The sequence below is a fragment of the Hyla sarda genome, chromosome 2, assembly GCF_029499605.1.
Source record: "Hyla sarda isolate aHylSar1 chromosome 2, aHylSar1.hap1, whole genome shotgun sequence".
Classification (NCBI taxonomy): domain Eukaryota; kingdom Metazoa; phylum Chordata; class Amphibia; order Anura; family Hylidae; genus Hyla; species Hyla sarda.
The window spans coordinates 229,670,786-229,691,818 of NC_079190.1; the positions used below are offsets into that span (position 1 = coordinate 229,670,786).

General features: G+C 37.6%; 1 protein-coding gene across 2 annotated transcripts in view; it reads left to right on the top strand.

Annotated features, from left to right (window-relative positions):
* The window catches only part of TMEM132E (transmembrane protein 132E), a 466,206-nt gene that overhangs the window by 402,117 nt on the left and 43,056 nt on the right, over positions 1 to 21,033 (top strand). For both annotated transcript variants that reach the window (XM_056556520.1, XM_056556521.1), the window contains 3 exons: positions 4,111 to 4,303; positions 4,501 to 4,644; positions 17,154 to 17,359. In XM_056556520.1, coding sequence (XP_056412495.1) covers positions 4,111 to 4,303; positions 4,501 to 4,644; positions 17,154 to 17,359 — 543 coding nt within the window. The remainder of the gene's footprint in view (positions 1 to 4,110; positions 4,304 to 4,500; positions 4,645 to 17,153; positions 17,360 to 21,033) is intronic.

Sequence of the window (21,033 nt, forward strand, 5' to 3'; positions counted from 1 at the left end):
CAACACTCTGCCCCGTGATCGACGGTAATCAGACCCGGAGCGAACACGCTCCAGGGACTGATTTTAATGGGGTCCGGCGTGCAAGATCACGGGGGTTCCCAGCGGCGGGACACCCGCGATCAGGCATCTTATCCCCTATCCTTTGGATAGGGGATAAGATGTCTAAGCACCGGAGTACCCCTTTAAAGAGTACCTGTGACCTCTTCAGATCTGTCTGGTTTAGTAAATACTTGTACAGTATTCCTCATGAAATAACAATTCTGGATCATCTTCTCTTACAACTCTGTGTAGTTCCATTCCTATGTTATTGTCGCTAGAAATGTATAACTAAATAGCCAACTGAATGTTATCAGTTAGGGGCATGTCACTAGGTTGTCTGACACTGTCAGCTTTGATTGAATAGTCTCAGACATTATTGGATCCTTGCCCCAAGTGATAACAGTTTAGTAAGAAGAACTATAATTTCTATTTTATGAGGAATTAAAGTACAATATTTACTAAAATAGACAAGCTGGCCACACACACACACACATATATATATATATATATATATATATATATATATATATACACAGTGGGTCAAAAAAGTGTTTAGTCAGACACCAATTGTGCAAGTTCTCCCACTTAAAAAGATGAGAGAGGCCTGTAATTTTCATCATAGGTATACTTCAACTACGAGAGACATAATGAGAAAAAAAATTCATAAAATCACATTGTCTGATTTTTTAAGAATTTATTTGCAAATTATGATGGAAAATAAGTATTTGGTCACCTACAAACAAGCAAGATTTCTGGCTCTCACAGACCTGTAACTTCTTTAACCCCTTAAGGACGCAGGGTTTTACTCGTCTTCTTTGGAAGAGAAAGAATGCTGAGTTGCATCCAAAGGACACCATACCTACTGTGAAGCATGGGGGTGGAAACATCATGCTTTGGGGCTGTTTTTCTGCTAAGGGATCAGGATGACTGATCAGTGTAAAGGAAAAAATTGGGCCATGTATCGTGAGATTTTGAGTGAAAACCTCCTTCCATTAGACGGGCATTGAAGATGAAACGTGGCTGCGTCTTTCAGCATGACAATGATCCCAAACACACTGCCCGGACAACAAAGAAATGGCTTCCTAAGAAGCACTTCAAGGTCCTGAAGTGGCATAGTCAGTCTCCAGGTCTCAACCCCATAGAAAACCTTTGGAAGGAGTTGAAAGTCTGGGTTGCCCAGCGACAGCCCCAAAACATCACTGCTCTAGAGGAGATCTGCATGGAGGAATGGGCCAAAATACCAGCAACAGTGTGTGAAAACCTTGTGAAAACTTTAGAAAATATTTGACCTCTATCATTGCCAACAAAGGGTATATAACAAAGTATTGAGATGAACTTTTGTTATTGACCAAATATTTATTTTCCTATTTTCCACCATCATTTGCAAATAAATTCTTTAAAAATCAGACAATGGGATTCTATTGATTTTTTTTTCTCATTATGTTTCTCATAGTTGAGGTATACCTATGATGAAAATTACAGGCCTCTCTCATCTTTTTAAGTGGGAGAACTTGCACAATTGGTGGCTGACTAAATACTTTTTTGCCCCACTGTGTGTATATATGTATATATATATATATATATATATATATATATATATATATATATATATATATTATATCATACAAACCTGTCAATTTCAGATTGACCAGGCAACCAGCAAATATGTGGGTGGTGTCCTTACTTTCCCTGCACAAATATGTAGAATTTATTATACATTCCTGATCCTCTCCAGGAAATAATCCTCTGACAGCAGCTTACCCTCATTTTTCCATTGAGAAGATTGCCTAGTGAGGTCTCATGGCAGTAAATGTTGGCCCCCCTGAAATTTTTCAAGAAAATGGAGTATTTCTCACAGAAATGGATTGCAGTAATACATGTTTTGCTATACACATGTTTATTCCCTTTGTGTGTATTGGAACTAAACCAAAAAAGGGAGGAAAAACAAACAAACAAATTTAACATAATGTGACACCAAATTCCAAAAATTGGCTGGACAAAATTATTGGCACCCTTTCAAAATTGTGGAAAAATAAGATTGTTTCAAGAATGTGATGCTCCTTTAAAATCACACCTGAAAGCAGTTAAAAAGGAGAGAAGTTCACTTAGTCTTTGCATTGTGTGTCTGTGTGTGCCACACTAAGCATGGACAACAGAAAGAAGAGAAAAGAACTGTCTGAGGAATTGAGAACCATAATTGTGGAAAAATATGAACAATCTCAAGTCCATCTCCAGAGATCTAGATTTGCCTGTGTCCACAGTGCGCAACATTATCAAGAAGTTTGCAAGCCATGGCACTGTAGCTAATCACCATGGGCATGGACAGAAGAAAAAAACTTGATGACAGGTGTCAATACAGGATAGTCCGGATGGTGGATAAGCAGCCCCAAACAAGTTCCAAACATATTCAAGCTGTCCTGCAGGCTCAGGGAGCATCAGTGTCAGCACAAACTATTCGTTGACATTTAAATTAAATGAAATGCTATGGTAGGAGACCCAGGAGGACCCCACTGCTGACACAGAGACATAAAAAAGCAAGAAATTTTGTCAAAATTAACTTGAGTAAGCCAAAATCATTCTGGGAAAATGTCTTGTGGACAGATGAGACCAAGATAGAGCTTTTTGGTAAAGCATCATTCTACTGTTTACCATCATTCTACTGTTTACTGAAAATGGAATGAGGCCTGCAAAGAAAAGAACACAGTACCTACAGTGAAATATGGTGGAGGCTCATTGATGTTTTGGGGTTGTTTTGCTGCCTCTGGCACTGGGTGCCTTGAATGTGTGCAAGGCATCATGACATCTGAGGAGTACCAAGGGATTTTGGGTAGCACTGTACAGCCCAGTGTCAGAAATCTTGGTTTGCGTCCAAGATCTTAGGTCTTCCAGCAGGACAATGACCCCAAACATACGTCAAAAAGCCCCCAGAAATGGATGGCAATAAAGTGCTGGAGAGTTCTGAAGTGGCCAGCAATGAGTCCAGATCTAAATCCCATTGAACACATGTGGAGAGATCTTAAAATTGCTGTTGGGAAAAAGCAGTTTGCAAAGGAAGAGTGAGAGGTATAAGAAGCCTATTGATGGTTATAGGAAGCGACCGATTTCTGTTATTTTTTTCAAAGGGAGTGCAACCAAATATTAAGTTAAGGCTGCCAATAATTTTGAAGTTTAGTGTGTCATTATGTCCAATTAGCTTTTTTTCCTCCCTTTTTTGGTTTAGTTCCAATACACACAAAGGGAATAAGCATGTGTATAGCAAAACATGTGTTACTGCAATCCTTTTCTGTGAGAAATACTTCATTTTCTTGAAAAATGTCAGGGGTGGCAACATTTACGGCCATGACCGTAAACAAATAGTTGCCCCGGTCACAATAATTGCTGATCGGTGTGTTCTCTCCATGCAAAATTTTCAGACAGTGGCATAGGTCAACTACTGTATGCTTCTTGTAGAAGGGTAATGAAAACAAGCAACCTATATCTCAGCTTCTTGGATATCACTATAACTTTGGAAAGAGAGAAAGAAGATTGTAAATTATTAGAACTCGGATTGGAATCTTTAGTTTTTCATTGAAGTTTAAACCTATGGGTTAAGTTTTCTAAGCCATTCTATCTGAGAGCAGCAGAATAAGGATTAGAGAGATTACAGGGAGAGATTAGTTTACCTGCTTCCCATACAAGTCTATGGAGAGGGGAGGGGTGAGAAGGAAGATGGGAGAGGGAATGAGTTCAGGTGAGTTCAAAGAGATAAACTGCAAAAAGGCTGCAAAATGACACTGCAAAAAAGCTACTCAAAAGCTAACTGAATGTATAGTAAAACCTCTTCAAAGACAACCTCTTTAGAAAGATCTCCTTATTAAGGTCACATTTTATGTGACAGGTTTTTTATTCCACCATACATTATGCATAGTGACAATTTTCTTTGGGATGCATATTTTGTAGTATTTGATTTAATGTAATCATTTCTGATTTATACATATTGATCACCTATGGATGAGTGGTCATTTAGATGTACAGTATTTAACAGTAGGCTGTTATAGTTATCCATTTTAATAATATTTTGTTAAAATTTAGGACTGATGAACCTCTTAACCCCATAATGCAACTGGACTTTGAGATGGAGAATTTCACAAGTCAGTCTGTAAAAAGACGTATAATGTGGCATCTAGAATATCAAGGTCAAAATCCTCCATCTGAAATGGAGAAAGCAGTGACAGAACTGACGGTGATCCAGAAGGATATTCGAGCTATAGTTCCTCTGGCAATGGTAAGACATCTCCTTTTATCCTCTGTTTTTTATTAATAAAACTTGATTTTCCTTTAATTCTTTTTTTATAGCTTTAATACTGATGTGTGCTTATAGAGCAGTTTTTTTTAGGTTTTATGTATGTATTTCTGCTGTTCTTTTTTATGCCTGAGGCATAGGTTTCCAGATTTTTATAGTTGCCTATTTTTCACTTCCAGGACACCGAGATCATTAATACGGCTATTCTAACAGGCCGGACAGTGGCTATCCCAGTGAAAGTTCTGGCCATTGAAGTGTCTGGAGTCATCACTGATATAACTTCGTATACAGAGTGTAAATCCAGCAATGAGGACATAATCAAGGTAATGGAGACAGTGGCATAAGGGGAACATTATTGGTAAAGGATAGGCCATCAATAGATGATCGATGGGGTACAGCTGTTTGGCGGCCACACTGCACTGAGAATGGATTTGGAAAGAGTTGACTCTGTACTGTGTGTAGCAGTGGTGTCAGGGTACTGCAGCCTTAACTCTACCCCACCGACCAACTATTGGCGTCCATATAAATATATATATATATATATATATATATATATATATATATATATATATGTGTTTGTTTGTTTGTGTATACATATGTATATATTAGTAAGCTTTCTGTGTGGCGTTGTATATTATTTCTTTGTTTAAGTATGTTAAGCTTCTTACTGTCCTGTACATGCTTTTACTTCTCCTCAACTTATGTTTTCGTTCCTGTTCTTAACTCAACATATGTCTGTCATCTTTAAGCAATATTTAGCTTCTTATCACCCTCCAGTAGTCATCCAAAGTTTTGCCTTTCTGTGGATGAACACTGCAGCATAGCAGGTTGAACTATATGGGCTTATTCAAGTAACCGTGTTACTATGTTTAGATATAGATATACAATTAACATCTCAGTATTAATTATACATAAATGTGATAATTGAAGGGAAAGATGTATAACAACGGAGTATCCCTTTAAAGCCAAAGTCAGAGGTGAATCCTAAGCCTCGCGATGGAATAAAGGATAGACTCCTATTTTGTTTTTATTCTCAGTTTTGAAGTGGTTAACTTGCTAAGTCTTCCTTTCTATCAACATATTTATGTTCTCCAGACTGTTAGCACAAGGCTAAGGGAACACTATCATCTCAGAGCCTCAACATTTTCTTTTCTACAGTCATAATCACACTGTCGAGTCGTTGTAATCTCTAGGTTGCTAACCTACATAGATTTCTTTTGGTAGGTTAGCTTGATAAGAGTTACCATGACTGTCACTGATCATTGCTCTCAAACTATGTCTAATACCTACCAATTTCTATCCATAGCTCTCAGTGGAGTTGCATTAATATGGTTGTTTGTCTTATACGTATCACTTACTAAAATTGGATGTAAGAATTTCAGGAGCGTAATGATATACACAATTTCTGAATAAACATTTCTACCTCTGCTTGCAAATGAATATGACCGGGGTCATCTAGGCTTAACTGTTCCTACTGCTACAGGAATATTTATTGCTGGGGATTGTTACTTTTCCCAGACATCAGTATGATTAATAATAATGATTTGTAAGTTATTTCAATTTGGAAGTATAATGTAAAAATAGGGTGACAAAATGTATTCAGGTACACATGACTCATCAATAATAATAAACAGGGGTGTAAATGAACGGTCACTGAACGCAGCATGAAAATCAGTGCTTGCCACCAAGAAACAAGCCCCACATCGAGCGTCTTACGTAGACTCCTTTCACAATTGTGTTGTTTGCTTTTTTGCTATTAAAACTAGGTACATATTTCATATTGAACACAGCCCGGTAGAAGAATGTTTACTTGACCTTTTTTTCTTATTAAATAAATGAGCAACAATATCATTGTAACACAGGCAAAAAGCAACAGTGTAGCATAATGGATGATAAAACAAATAGATTGTGTTAGCACGTAATTCAAAATAATAGTATTCATAAAAATGGGGAGGAGTTAAGTTGGCCATTTGGCAGTATACTAATGGACAGCTCTGAACAGCTACAAATAAACCTTGTAAAAGATTAGAAAATAAATATCTGTTTATTTATTTATGTATTTAGAAACAGTGGCACTTTTGTTTATGGACTGTTTCTAGTATTAGGGTAAATACACGTAATACGGTTGCGGAGGCATTGCGGTTGGCTGCATGCAGTCAGTACATTTGAAATGCTGCTATTAAGAGGGTTATCTGGTTTGTAAAAAGTGTAAAGCTTTTGACTTGGAAAGAAAAACTGGAGAGATTTCATCTGCAACAACCAATCACAGCTCAGCTTTTCTATCTTAATGTACTCTGTGATTGGTTGCTTTGAGCAAATCTCTCTAGCTTAACATGTTTAGCACCATCCTGCAAGTTTGCATGGTCACCTTGTTTTAGGAAGTGGTGGAAATCAGCATTTTCAACATCCACTCCATCTCCTGTGTGCTTAATCCCTCCATGGCACAACACCCATACGCACACCCATGCCCGAGATGAGGGCTTCTGCTTCATCTCCATGCTAAGCCATGCCCCTCATGCAATACACGGCCCCATCTGTGACTTCAGCAGTCCAATAGTATAAGGTAATTGTAGTCTTCTGTGGGCACGGGCACAGGTACAGAATCAGGGACCATAGAAGGGAATGAGTAGATACAGGAGTTGGGGAGACTGGGCACAATATATGCATGAGCATACTAGTGGTATCTTAGAGGCAGGAGGATTTTTCTTCATTAGTATCATCGAACAACCCCTTTAACCTAATATTTTTTTTCAATACACATTGTTTTAGCAATTACACCCTAATTGATAAATATCAAAAACTGGCAAGTATTACAAAAAAACTGCATTTCAGAAGTATTTACAGCATGCAGCCAACCGCAACGCAACTACATTGTGTGGTTTTACCCTTACAACTCATCCTCATTCAAGAGAATTTGGCTGAACTACAATACTATACACAGCTGACAGATGGAACAATTTTAAGAAAAAATCTGACATGTTTTTTCAATCATACAATCCTCATGAAGACAACTAGGGTCCTTAAATGTAATTGTTCATTTTTTTCCTGTGCCCGTATAAAGAAATGGATGTGTCTGTGATTTATTTGAGACTAGAGAAGCTAGTACAGATTATTGTGATTGTAAGTATCATAATTTTACAGTTCACACTAAAAGCTGCTAAAGTTTTCATGTTAGTATTTGAGTTATAGACATACATTACTTATATTACCTATAACTCATTGTAGTTTAACAATATAGCTATAAAAATGTTGGCTGTCTGGGATTTTTGGATACATTGTCCAGAACAAAAAAAAAAAAAAAAGGAAAACAACAGGTTAGCAACCTCAAAGAGAACCACTGTTTGCATTCCCATTTAAAGGGAACTTGTCACATTAAAAATGCAGTCCAATATGCAGGCAAAATTATATAGAGCAGAAGGAGCTGAGCAGATTAATATATAGTGGGTGAAATAGGTATCAAACATGTCACCATTTTTCTCACTAAATATAGTTTCTTTGAGACAACAATACCTGCTAATTCCAGGTCTTTGTTTAAGCTCTCAAAAATGGTCCTTGACTCTTGGACAACTTTTCAGATTTTTCTTCTCCCTCCTCAGAAATCTTGTGAGGAGCACCTGGTCGAGGCAAATTTATGCTGAAATTATCTGTCTTTCCACTTCCGTATTATGGCTCCAACAGTGCTCACTGGTACATTCAGAAGCTTAGAAATGTGCCTGTAACCAATGCCATTTTTATGTTTTGCAACATATAGGTTGTGAAGGCCTGGAGACACTTATTTGCTTTTACCCATCATGAAATGTGTTTTGTGTGACACCTTGACAGTGAGACCTTTTTGTAGGCTATCTCTTGGACTGAACCAGCTAGATTGCTTTTTAATTACTGATAGATTTCAATTGTTAACTTGGCTTTCCATGCCTTTTTGCACCTTGTTTCCCCCCTTTTCTTTCACATTATTACAGGTAACTTATTTCTCAGTTAATCAGTTTTAGTTTCTTTGTATGTATGGATTACTTGGGCAGTTACCAACATCTGTTGAAAACCTCATGTCAATAGCACCTTTGGAAATTTAGTTAGTGAGAAAAATGGTGACATGTTCAATACTTATTTCTGCTCATCTCTGCTCATTCTAGGATCTCTGCTCATTCTAGGATCCATACCCATGGTGATCAATTGATCACTGTATTTAAAGGGGTACTCCGGCGCTTAGACATCTTATCCCCTATCCAAAGGATAGGGTATAAGATGCCTGATCGCGGGGGTCCCGCCGATGAGGACCCCCGTGATCTTGCACGCCGCATCCCGATAAAATCATTCCCCGGAGCTCCATGTTCGCTCCGGGTCTGATTACTGTTGATCACGGGGCCGGAGCATTGTGACGTCACGGCCCCGTCCCCTCAATGCAAGCCTATGGGAGGGGGCGTGACAGCGAACATGCTCTAGGGACTGATTTTAACGGGGTGCGGCGTGCAAGATCACAGGGTCCCCAGCGGCAGGACCCCCGCGATCAGGCATCTTATCCCCTATCCTTTTGGATAGGGGATAAGATGTCTAAATGCCGGAGTACCCATTTAAAGAATTGATTACTCCTAGAGATAGTCCCTTTTAACAAAAGGCTTAGTAATGTACATTGAGTTCTGTTTACTTTTTCTTCTAAGTTATCAGAAGAGATAAAAACAGAGCTGTTATATTAATGGAAGGCCGCACCCTATTAATGCATCACCTTATTAGCACTGTAGTCTCCAGACTTCATTACGTAGCATGATGATGATCGATTCACAAGACCAGCCATAGTTTCCCGTGTATGTCATTTTTAAAAGATATGAGGTCACGCAGCAGATTAGCTGCAGTGATCTGTAGTTGGCACCGTATCAGCATGTCTCATCTTTAAGCAGCCATTTATACCTGCCTGCTTCTGCTTTGCAATCGCTTCCATTTGGGCACTATTAGAACATGTCCTTAATGATAATGGGTATCCATGGATACCTGCAACTTTCCCTAATGCAGAGCTATGATTGCTCGCTACGCAGGGTTAAATCACATGAGGTTGAACTTAAAATACTTTGCTTCCACTTGTTTAACTAAGCTGTCAATTCATCACTGAGATTAGTAAGGTCTCCTTTAAGGTCAAACTAATGCATCAGGCTTAGCTCACTGTGTGCATTAAAAATGGAAAGAACTGACTACACGTAGTTGCTGGATTAAAGAATATATTTAAACCTTTGACTCCCAGATATGGTTAACATCCTCTTGGTACACAGCATATCACTTTAGAAGCTTGTGAGTTGTTGTATTTTGTTTTTGTTTTTTGTGTGTGTGTTTTCTTCGTGTCCTAAAGTGTTATACCCAAAATTAGAAGGGCTACACACCTGGAGATTCTTTAAAAGTGTCCATTTAAATTAAAGAACATAATAGTGTCTGTTGTTTCCTTTTGATCAGGTCAGTGCACTTTGTAATGCCCCAATGGGTGTTGGCCCACTTTGTTATCTTAACACTTTGACCTAGGGCCAAACTCAGGAGTCTAACTATCCTCTAGGTTTTCACTCTTTAAAGGGGGCTGGACCCCCCGCCATCAGACATCTTATCCCCTATCCTTTGGGTAGGGGATAAGATGCCTAGGGGCAGAGTACCCTTTCAACTTGCTGCAGGATGTGGCAGCTGAATTTCTTCTGCTAGAGGAGACCAGTCGCCTATCAGGTGACAAGGCAAGGCAGCCTTAAAGAGGACCTGTGGCCAAATCCTAAAAAATGAGATCTCAGAGTCATTAAATATCAGGGTGTCCTGATCACACAACTTTTTACAGTTTTTTATATGCCCTCTCTTGCCAGAGATATGTGGGTTTATAGTTTGTCTGACAATTCAGGGAATCAGTCAGATGGGCGTGAACTTTATTTTATAATTAGATCAGGTGATGGGCGGGATTACACAGTCATGATTTAAAAAGAACTATGTGATAATAAATGAATTCATATGATCAATATCCTTGAATAAAATATATATTTTTTTAGATAATCATTCATTTTCTAAATTAATACTGACATACAACCCATAGACAGTACCAAGAAAAAAAAACAGATTACAGCACAAATAACTATACTTCAACACTGTAGATAGAAAAAAGAAATGTTATTGTCAGAATATGGCAAATATGCTGAATAATTTTGAACGACTTAATGGTTTTAAAGCTAAACCTCCTTAAAGTTAAAGAATTACTTTATTCTATTAATTTTACTGCACAACTATTTTATTATATTTTTTTGTTTCACATTACATTATATGGTAAGATAAAGGATGCTGATAGGAAGCACAATCAGTCCTGCAAAAAAACATGTATGTTGAAAAATTTAATGGATATGGCTTTTAGAAGCCTTTCTTGGCTTACATGTTTTTTTGCAGGACTGATTGTGCTTCCTATCAGTATCCTTTATCTTACCATATAATGTAATGTGAAACAAAAAAAAAATAAAAATAGCTGTGCAGTAAAATTGATTACGGGTAAGGAAGATACAAAAATAAAAATTGACTAAATCCTTAGGGGTTAAAACAATGTAATTTTATAAATAATAAAGTAAGAGCAATAGACTAATAAGGAAACTAGAGAGAAAGTTGTTATAATAAAATAAATTACATTAAGGATGCCTTATTACACTGTGATTGCCAGTCTCAGCAGGAGCTGCTCCCCTCAGAGAAAACAAGACTTTCTGTAAATACCGACACAAATTATACAGTAGTTCTATATATGCTGTAAATAAAACTATATAACAAACAAAACAATATATATGTAATTATCTACAGAATGCAAGCCACTTTCATATCACAATTGTTTTTTTTTTTTGTGGCACAGAAATGATTTCTGAAGCTCAAATCACCTACAATCGTATCTGTGAACAGAAAGCCACTGACGCCATTCACTTCTACGGCCCGCATGGACCCGATCATAGTCAGCCAATGACTTTGTTCGGGTAATTTTCTAAATGTATATGACTTTTTAGCAACAAATATTCAGTTATACCCAATCAATTTATTCCTCTACAGTACCACATCATATTCTATGGGATTGGGGTCTAATTCTAATATTATGTATACCTCGCCAAGGAAATATCCTAAAATTGGATACTGTGCTGATACTGGTACCAGATGGTACACCCAGACACCAGTCACTACTACAAAATCTATTGCACTTACCCCACTAAATGTAAAGGTTGATCCATGGCAGTAAACATAGCTTACCCATCATTAGAGACCCGGATCCTGTCAGCCCCGGCATACATTTCATTATCACGAACTTTATAAACTTGATAAGGTTTATCCCTTGATAAAGTTTGTGATAACAAAACGTACGTCGGGGCTGGCAGGATCTGGGTCTCTAATGATGGGTAACAGCTATGTTTACTGTCACAGATCAACCTTTACATTTAGTGGGGTTAGTGAAATTACTTTAGTGGTAGTGACTGGTGACACTCCTGAACAGAAAAATACATAAACAAATACACGGACATTACAACCTCTGTATTAAAACTATTTAATTTTAACTGGATCTAAATAAAATTTATATTTTATGCTCCTTTTCTTTTGTGTGGATAATGTATATGACTATTTGAATGAAAAATCTGGCAGATGAGACAAAATTTTAACTCCAAGTCAAAGGTCTGATATGTTTGGAACATAGTCAATAGCTGACTACATTCAGGTCCGGGTGAGTGATAGGAGTTAATGGCGTCAGTGTCTGTCTGTGCTTGGATACAATTGCAGCTGATTTGAGCTTTAGAAATTGTTTCTGTGCCATAGAAGCACAAAACATGATGTGAAGGTGGCCTTATTCAGTAAATGAAACTGATGGGAAATTGGATCTGTACCACCAGATGCTGAATGTGGAGGCCCTGCTCTCAGACACATACGGGACCTGTCATGCTTGATGAGACAGCCTCTGCGGTGCAAGGCATACCATTATGGGGCTCTAATGAAGAGTCCATCATTTACTCTACTAAAGCAGTACATCAACTATGGTCCAACTATGGGCAGTGTGGATTTGTGTCTGCTGGAGAACAATTTCTGCTCAAAAACAATGTCAAGGGATGATTTTCTGGTGCAATTCGTGACTTGAGCTTGGCCCTTGGTTCCACTGAAGGGAAGTCTTAGTTCTTCATTACATATCATCTGTACAGAACCTTGGCCCATTAAAGGGGTTATCCAGCATAAGGTGATTTTTGTATGTACCTGGCAGACAGTAATGGACATGCTTAGGAAGGATCTTCACTTGTCTTGGGGCTAAATGGCTATGTTGTGAGATTACCATAACACTGTGGCTAGCTTTTTGTGATCTTGTGTTTCCTGTTTCAGTTTTCTTTTTTTGACTACAAATCCCATAATTCCATTTTCCTCCCTCCCACACATCAGCCACCCCACCCATTGAAACATAAATTAGCTGCATCCATTCAAAGACCTGTGGTTTTCAATCAGGGTGCCTACAGCTGCTGCATTAGTTGCAGATTGATCTCTCTCCCACCAAGCCATTGCTCCACCCATTGAAGCAGACAGGCTCCCTGTCATCAGCTGACTAGTGAGTCAGGTCTCAGCCGCATTGCAAGCTGGGAAAAATCTGAGACAATAGTAATTTTGTATGCTACTAAAAATAAATATTGGGGTGAAAATCACAGAAGAATTGTGAGAAAACAGTCACACACTGATACAGACACTATATTATGAACTACACTAACTTTACAGCCCCTGTAGCACAGTCAAATAGAAAAAAAAATCCTGGAATACCCCTTTAAAAACTATTGAGATGTTTCAGAAACTAAAGCTACAAGACCAGAATCAATTCACCTATTCTCGGCTTTCTTCGGTATATAGAAACTCATATCAAGGAGTTAATTAACATTTTATTAACTAATTACAGTTACGAACTGGTACTAGCTGGGCAGAGATGCAAAAGAGAAGAATGTAGTTCCTCACTACATCACTTCAAACCTCCATAAATATCTATCAAATAAATCATTAGATTGTACGCCAATGAATACTCATCAAAAAGACATGATCTCTAAGCCTTTTGTATACATAAACTCCAAGCTTGGGACCTATAATCCTTTCATATAGCAGTTGCAGGACATTACCAAGTACTTGGAGAAATGATTTTATTTTTTATTGTGTATTATTATTTTTCTTTTCTTTGTTTCAGCTATTTGGTTATATAGCTGCAGTTGGTCCTCTCTTGGACCATATTGTATCTTTGTTGTACATTATACACGGTATGATTATTGTACATCTATACATGGAAATAATCAGTATTGGTTATCGTAACATACAAATTGTGTACAGATGGTCACAGAATTTGTTGATTTATCTTTGTACTACATGTTAATTGATTGTCTACATGTCTGAAAAGTTTAATAAAAAGATTGTTAGGCAGAATTTTAGGACTTAAGTAACCACACTCAACAATCCAAGAAAAGTACCAGTGTATGCTTTCAAAAACCTCACACCCCCAGGTCTATCCATAAATTATGGGTTTTGTTTTTTTAAAGTACAGTAGTTTTGCTTGGTGACAGTTTTGGGAGAACAGCTGTAGGGAGCAGGACTTCCCCATTGTACTGTAGAAAAACATGCAGTTCAATCTTCAGAATAATTTTGTAGGAAAAGTTCCATGATAACTTGCCATTTATTCATGTAAATCTCTGCTCATTTTGGGCAAAGTAGTCAAGTGGGTGGTCCTACCTTGTGTCTGACAGCTGATAGTAGGACCGCCCACTTGACTACTTAGTCCACAAGTTATCCTTGAACTTTCGCTTAAAACTATATTTCAATCTAGTCAGTGCCTCCAGTTCTATAAATGATACCTGCAGATTGATCTTCATTTTAAATGTGACCAATTCCCTTAAACAACTGAGCCATGCCAATTTACTAAACCTTAGTTTTGTATTTCTAGAATCTATTAGATACCTATCCAGCCAACAGGGTATAGGCCCCCTTTCTTCTGTTCTGCTGCACACCATCTAGCAATATAGTATTCTATATAGACACAGAGCTACTCTTTGAGTTTAATCATCTTTGTTGACAATGCGTTGTGTAGAGTTCACATACAGTGGCAGGCATATTCAAAGAGTGATGTATTTTTCTGCATGTTTTTTCTTTTACGTTAATTATTTATTTACTTGGAATTTTCAAAGACCCCCCCCCCCTTTTTTTTGAATATATGGTAAAAAAAATTAGCGACAGTTTCTTGATTTTCGTGCCAAATAATTACAATGCTGCACCACTTTTGCCGCGCTATGTGCCAAAATTGCAAACTCCGGAAAAAAAACAGGCGGGGAAAGCTATATGAGGAACAAAAGACGAAAATGCAAAAATAAAAATGGCCTGGTCTTTAAAGGGGTACTCCGGTGAAAACCTTTTTTCTTTTAAATCAACTGGTGGCAGAAAGTTAAACATATTTGTAAATTACTTCTATTAAAAAATCTTAATCCTTCCAGTACTTATTAGCTGCTGACTGCTACAGAGGAAAGTCCTTTCTTTTTGGAACACTGATGACATCACAAGCACAGTGCTCTCTGCTGACATCTCTGTCCATTTTAGCAACCATGCATAGCAGATGCATAGCAGATGTATGCTAAGGGCAGCATGGTGGCTTAGTGGTTTGCACTGCTGCCTTGCAGTGCTGGGGATTTGGGTTCAAACCCACTAAGGACAACAATAAATAAAGTGTTACTATTATTATAATAATGTCAGCAGAGAGAACTGTGGTCGTGATGTCATCAGAGAGCATTCCAAAAAGAAAAAAAATTCCTCTGTAGTATTTAGCAGCTAATAAGTACAGGAAGGATTAAGATTTTTTAATAGAAATAATTAATAATAATAATATGTTTAACTTTCTGCCACCAGTTGATTTAAAAGAAAAAAGGTTTTCACCGGAGTACCCCTTTAAGGTCAAAATGGGCTTGGTCCTTAAGGGGATAAAGGGGTACTCCAGTGGAAAAAAAATTTTTTTTAAATCAACTGGTGCCAGAAAGTTAAACAGATTTGTAAATTACTTCTATTAAAAAATCTTAATCCTTCCAGTACTTATTAGCTGTTGAATACTACAGAGGAAATTATTTTCTTTTTGGAACACAGTGCTCTCTGCTGACATCACGAGCACAGTGCTCTCTGCTGACATCTCTGTCCATTTTAGGAACTGTCCAGAGCAGCATAGGTTTGCTCTGTCCAGATCAGCATTTAGGCTGAGAACACTGTGCTCGTGATTCAGCTCTGTATTCAAATAAGAAAACTATTTCTTCTGTAGTATTCAGCAGCTAATAAGTACTAGAAGGATTAAGATTTTTTAATAGAAGTAATTTCCAAATCTGTTAAACTTTCTGGCACCAGTTGATTAAAAAAAAAAAAAAAAAAGTTTTCCACCGGAGTACCCTTTTAAAAAAAAAAAGCTTTAGGACTTTAAGAATGAGTGCTGTAAAAAAGAATAATGTACAATTAATTAAAAAAAATAATAATATTGGTCCTTAAGGGCAAAATTATAATTTAGGAGAGTAATTAAGGAGGTAAACTGCTTTTAATAGTTATATACAGCTATATATTGTTTGTCTAGGCTTTTAACATAACATTTAGTACAAAATAAAAATAAAAAAATCATAAAGGTTTTACACCACCTCAAAGATGGTGTGAATGTTACATGATATTTACAAGTAAATTGTCTAAACAGCCTTTGAAAATATATAGTAAATTCTCAAATTACGTTGACATGCCCACTTTAGCAGTTTTGACGTGAACTGTGCAGAAAACCAACGTACACAGCTTTGAATATATATCGGGAATATTCACGCCACAATTATGGCGCAATTTTTTTTTTCTTTTTACCGCAACGAGCTTTGAATATCCCCTTCATTGTTCATATCAAAGTGCGTGGCGTGTCAAGGACAAAGGAAAGTACATTCTTCAGTCCATGCTGTGCATTCTATAATTCTGCACTTTTATATTAATTTTTATAGGTATCATTTGTTAGGAAAGGTTCCTAGGCAATTTGGACTACCTCTTATATCTGCATTACAACAAGAAGATTGACATTTTAATAGGAACACTTTAATAATACAGCTGCTTGCTAACTAGCCACGTGTTATTTAAAATGACAATAAATGAAAGCTTTTTCTTCATTCACTTTCACATTAAGTGGCAGGAGTATAATGCTGGAGCTGTAGATTTCTTAACTGCATCCAGATTCAATTTGTGTGTTGTATATAAGATGAATTATGAAGTATCAAGGACCATTTCAGATATTGCCATAGACATTTATTTTTATATTGTAATAGTTTATATTGTAATAGTTTAGGGACATTTCATATTTTTGCATGACCTGCTGTAATAAATGGATCCTGGGAGCCCCAGGATCTTCAGCCCAGCATCCCAGTAATCCGCATGCACGGAGCGAACTCCGCTCTGTGCTGGAATACGAGCAACCACAGCCTTCACACCCCCTCCATATATCTCCCATAGACATTAATGTAGGGGTGTGATGATCACAGCTGCCCAAAGCCTAGTACAGCAAGCCTTTTGAACATAAATGTGCAGAACATTGGGGTGCCAGGCTTGGGGAGTTCCAGCAGCAGGACCCTTTGCGATCAAGCATCTTATCCCCTTGTCTTTGGATAGAGGATAAGAAGTCTCGGGACAGAGTACCCCTTTAAGGGGTTAAAGCAATTGTGACAATAATTGGCCATTATAAATAAAGGGGAAGTTCAGTAATAACATTTTTATTGTTTGTTTGTTTGACTATTGTTTGTTGTTGATCCTTATCAGAAATGCGTTCTTGTACTTTTTATAATTTTTACCCTCTTTCTGCTTACAGGTGTCAAGTAGCTGTGACTATGTTTTTGTTAGTGGGAAGGAGACAAGAGGATCAATGAATGCGCAAGCTATTTTTACCTACGAACACCTTAACGCACCCTTAGAAATGACTGTATGGGTACCCAAACTTCCTTTATCTATTGAACTCTCTGACACAAAACTAAGCCAAATTAAAGGCTGGAGAATTCCAATACTACCAGAACACAGGTAAGCACATACATTATATAAAAAACATTGTAGAGCTAACACTGGCCAAACAGGGAAAGCAAATAACTTTATTCCTAAATGACTTTTTATTGAATTGCATTTGTAGAGCTCAATCGATGTACAGAGAGCTTAACAACAATGAAATTACAAAATATGAAATATGGATAGTAGACAAGAAGCAACAGCTCCTACGACTATAACATTTGTGTCAGGGCAATAGATGTTTTAATTATAAAAACATAGAAGTATTGGACGATTTGTCATTCCTTTGTGTCCTGTGCAACAAACAACAATCCCTATAGCTAGCTATGAACCCTAGGGTTTAACCCTATAGAATATACTGCAAACCTAACTGTAAAGCAATAGGAATGTTTGTCAGTGTTGGAACGCGTCTATTTGCCTGATCAGAAAGCATCTACAAAGAGTGTCTCCATGTATGGACAGTCTATACATTTTAATAGGAATTGTGCAAAACCTTATGTCTCTGTATGGTTGCGATGTAGGGGAATTGAACATTCAAACACCTTGTAGCTATTTTACCAAAAAAATACTTCCACAATGGGCAAGACCTTTAGTGACACTTGGTGCTTTAACTTTATCCTAACATCTGCTTGTACAGTACTTTTGGAAAAGTATGGGGTGGGCTCAGGAGCTGTGTCTCAGCAAGGGGTATCATATGTAACAGGACACCCTGCTGTACTGACCAAGGTTGAAAATAACTCTGATTTAACCCCTTAAATGCCAAAGTCAATAGCATCTTCGGCAAGTGACCTAATGGCCAAGTCTTCTAGTGGTACTAAAAAGATGTTTAAAAAGGGTAAAATAATAAAATGTGAAATAATTTAAAGCATTACTGTCAATGAGTAAAACCTTCAACATGTCAAAAGTTTAGATTGTACCAGATCTCAGTCCTTAGACCTGCAATGATCGTGTGTGATAGCTGGATGCACTTTACTCCACACAGCCGGCAGATTGGGCAGCAAGCTGGGGAGTCAAGTGCCCTTTGCCCAGCTGTATCTCAGCAGTTCTCAGTATAGAGACCTAGTATGAGCTAAACTTTTGACATGGCTGGATTACGTGTCAAAAGTGTTTCTAAATTACAGTAGCACATTACTGTAAAGGGAAAAAGTACACATTATATGCATCACCACATCCATAAACACCTGAACTATAAAATGAATGGTGTGTATGGTAAAAAAAAAAAATACATGGAAAATTAAATATCTGCCTTGAAAAAGTTGTCTATATCTTTTAGTGTAGTGATCATTTGGACACCACATAAATAAGTTAATCCAACGTATTGGTTTATCGGAAAGGTGCACATATCAGAAATTCTTCTGTTTAACTTACGTGTAAGCCAAGAATACATGTAATATAAAAGATACAAAAACCTGCACTTAGTAAATGTTTCCCCATGTCTCCATCTATTCGGACCATAAAAACCAGCTTGTGTATCTCTGACTCTACTATAGAGATGCATAGACGGGGCACGTCGACCCCTGCTCTGTGCGTGAGGAGAGCTGGACCGCCGTACAGGAGATTGCAGGAGGTCACAGTAGTCAGACCTCCCATGATCAGACACGTATGTCCTATCCTTTGGATAGAGGATACATTTTCCTACATGGGAATACCTCTTTAAGGACTACCTCAAGATAAATTCTATCTCTCCACACAAAAGAAATACTGAGGAAGGCTTTAAAAAGGAGCATCTGTTACATACAGTTTCGACTTTAGGACTACTCCTTTGAGTAGTGTCAGCAAGTACGCTATTAAAACTGTCATGTAACTGTGGAAAAAGACATGAATGCATCAGCCTAAGTTCCTGATCAAAAACTGTCCTGCCAGTCTATATAAAGCAGGTTTTTCTTACTGGACAATGCATCTAGCCTTACATTATGAAATCAGCCTACATTTTTCCCATTATGTCTTCTTGCAGTCTGCTGTGTGTCTTATTTGTGTGGGATAAGTCATCTTTGGTATTGTCTCTTTGGTTTTGACACTTCTGGATTTTTTATTTCTGGTTGGTCTGCTGGTTTTGACCCATGACTACTCCCCTGTTTTTGCACTACTTTGGCACCCATCTTTCAATTAGTAACTACTTTGAGGACCACAAACTGGGGATCTGACTGGTTAAGCTAAAACTTTAATCTGAAATTAAGTATATAGAGTACGCGACAGGTTTCAGTCTCAATGTTCCATTTGTCAAAGTATGCCTGCCTAACAAATATATTTTTAGAAACTATTTAAAACAACAAACAAGTAGACAGGCCCTTTAACCCCTTAAGGATGCAGGACGTAAATGTACGTCCTGGTGCGGTGGTACTTAACGCACCAGGACGTACATTTACGTCCTTTGCATAACCGCGGCCATCGGAGCGATGCCCGTGTCATGCGTGGCTGATCCCGGCTGCTGATCGCAGCCAGGGACCCACCGGCAATGACCGACGCCCGCGATCTCGCGGGCGTCCGCCATTAACCCCTCAGGTGCCGGAATCAATACAGATCCCGGGATCTGCGGCAGTGCGCGATTTGAATGAATGATCGGATCGCCCGCAGCGCTGCTGTGGGGATCCGATCATTCAGAAAGCCGCACGGAGGTCCCCTCTCCTTCCTCCGTCCGGCTCCCGGCGTCTCCTGCTCTGGTCTGTGATCGAGCAGACCAGAGCAGAAGATAGCCGATAACACTGATCTGTTCTATGTCCTATACATAGAACAGATCAGTATTAGCAATCATGGTATTGCTATGAATAGTCCCCTATGGGGACTATTCAAGTGTAAAAAAAATGTATAAGTAAAAGTAAAAAAAAGTGAAAAATCCCCTCCCCCAATAAAAAAGTAAAACGTCCGTTTTTTCCTATTTTACCCCCAAAAAGCATAAAAAGTTTTTTTTTTATAGACATATTTGGTATCGCCGCGTGCGTAAATGTCCGAACTATTAAAATAAAATGTTAATGATCCCGTATGGTGAACGGCGTGAACGAAAAAAAAAAAATTCCAAAATTCCTACTTTTTTAATACATTTTATTAAAAAAAAATTATAAAAAATGTATTGAAAGTTTTTTATATGCAAATGTTGTATAAAAAAAAGTACAGATCATGGCGCAAAAAATGAGCCCCCATACCGCTACTTATACGGAAAAATAAAAAAGTTAGAGGTCATCAAAATAAAGGGATTATAAACGTACTAATTTGGTTAAAAAGTTTGTGATTTTTTTTAAGCGCAACAATAATAGAAAAGTAGGTAATAATGGGTATCATTTTAATCGTATTGACCCTCAGAATAAAGAACACATGTCATTTTTACCATAAATTGTACGGCGTGAAAACGAAACCTTCCAAAATTAGCAAAATTGCTTTTTTCGTTTTAATTTCCCCACAAAAATAGTGTTTTTTGGTTGCGCCATACATTTTATGATATAATGAGTTATGTCATTACAAAGAACAACTGGTCGCGCAAAAAAAAAGCCCTCATACTAGTTTGTGGATGAAAATATAAAAGAGTTATGATTTTTAGAAGGCGAGGAGGAAAAAATGAAAACGTAAAAATTAAATTGTCTGAGTCCTTAAGGTCAAAATGGGCTGAGTCCTTAAGGGGTTAAATAACAATATTTTCAATATATTCCTTCTCACTTATGTAACTTATTTTGCACATTGTCATGTGCTTCATGACATTT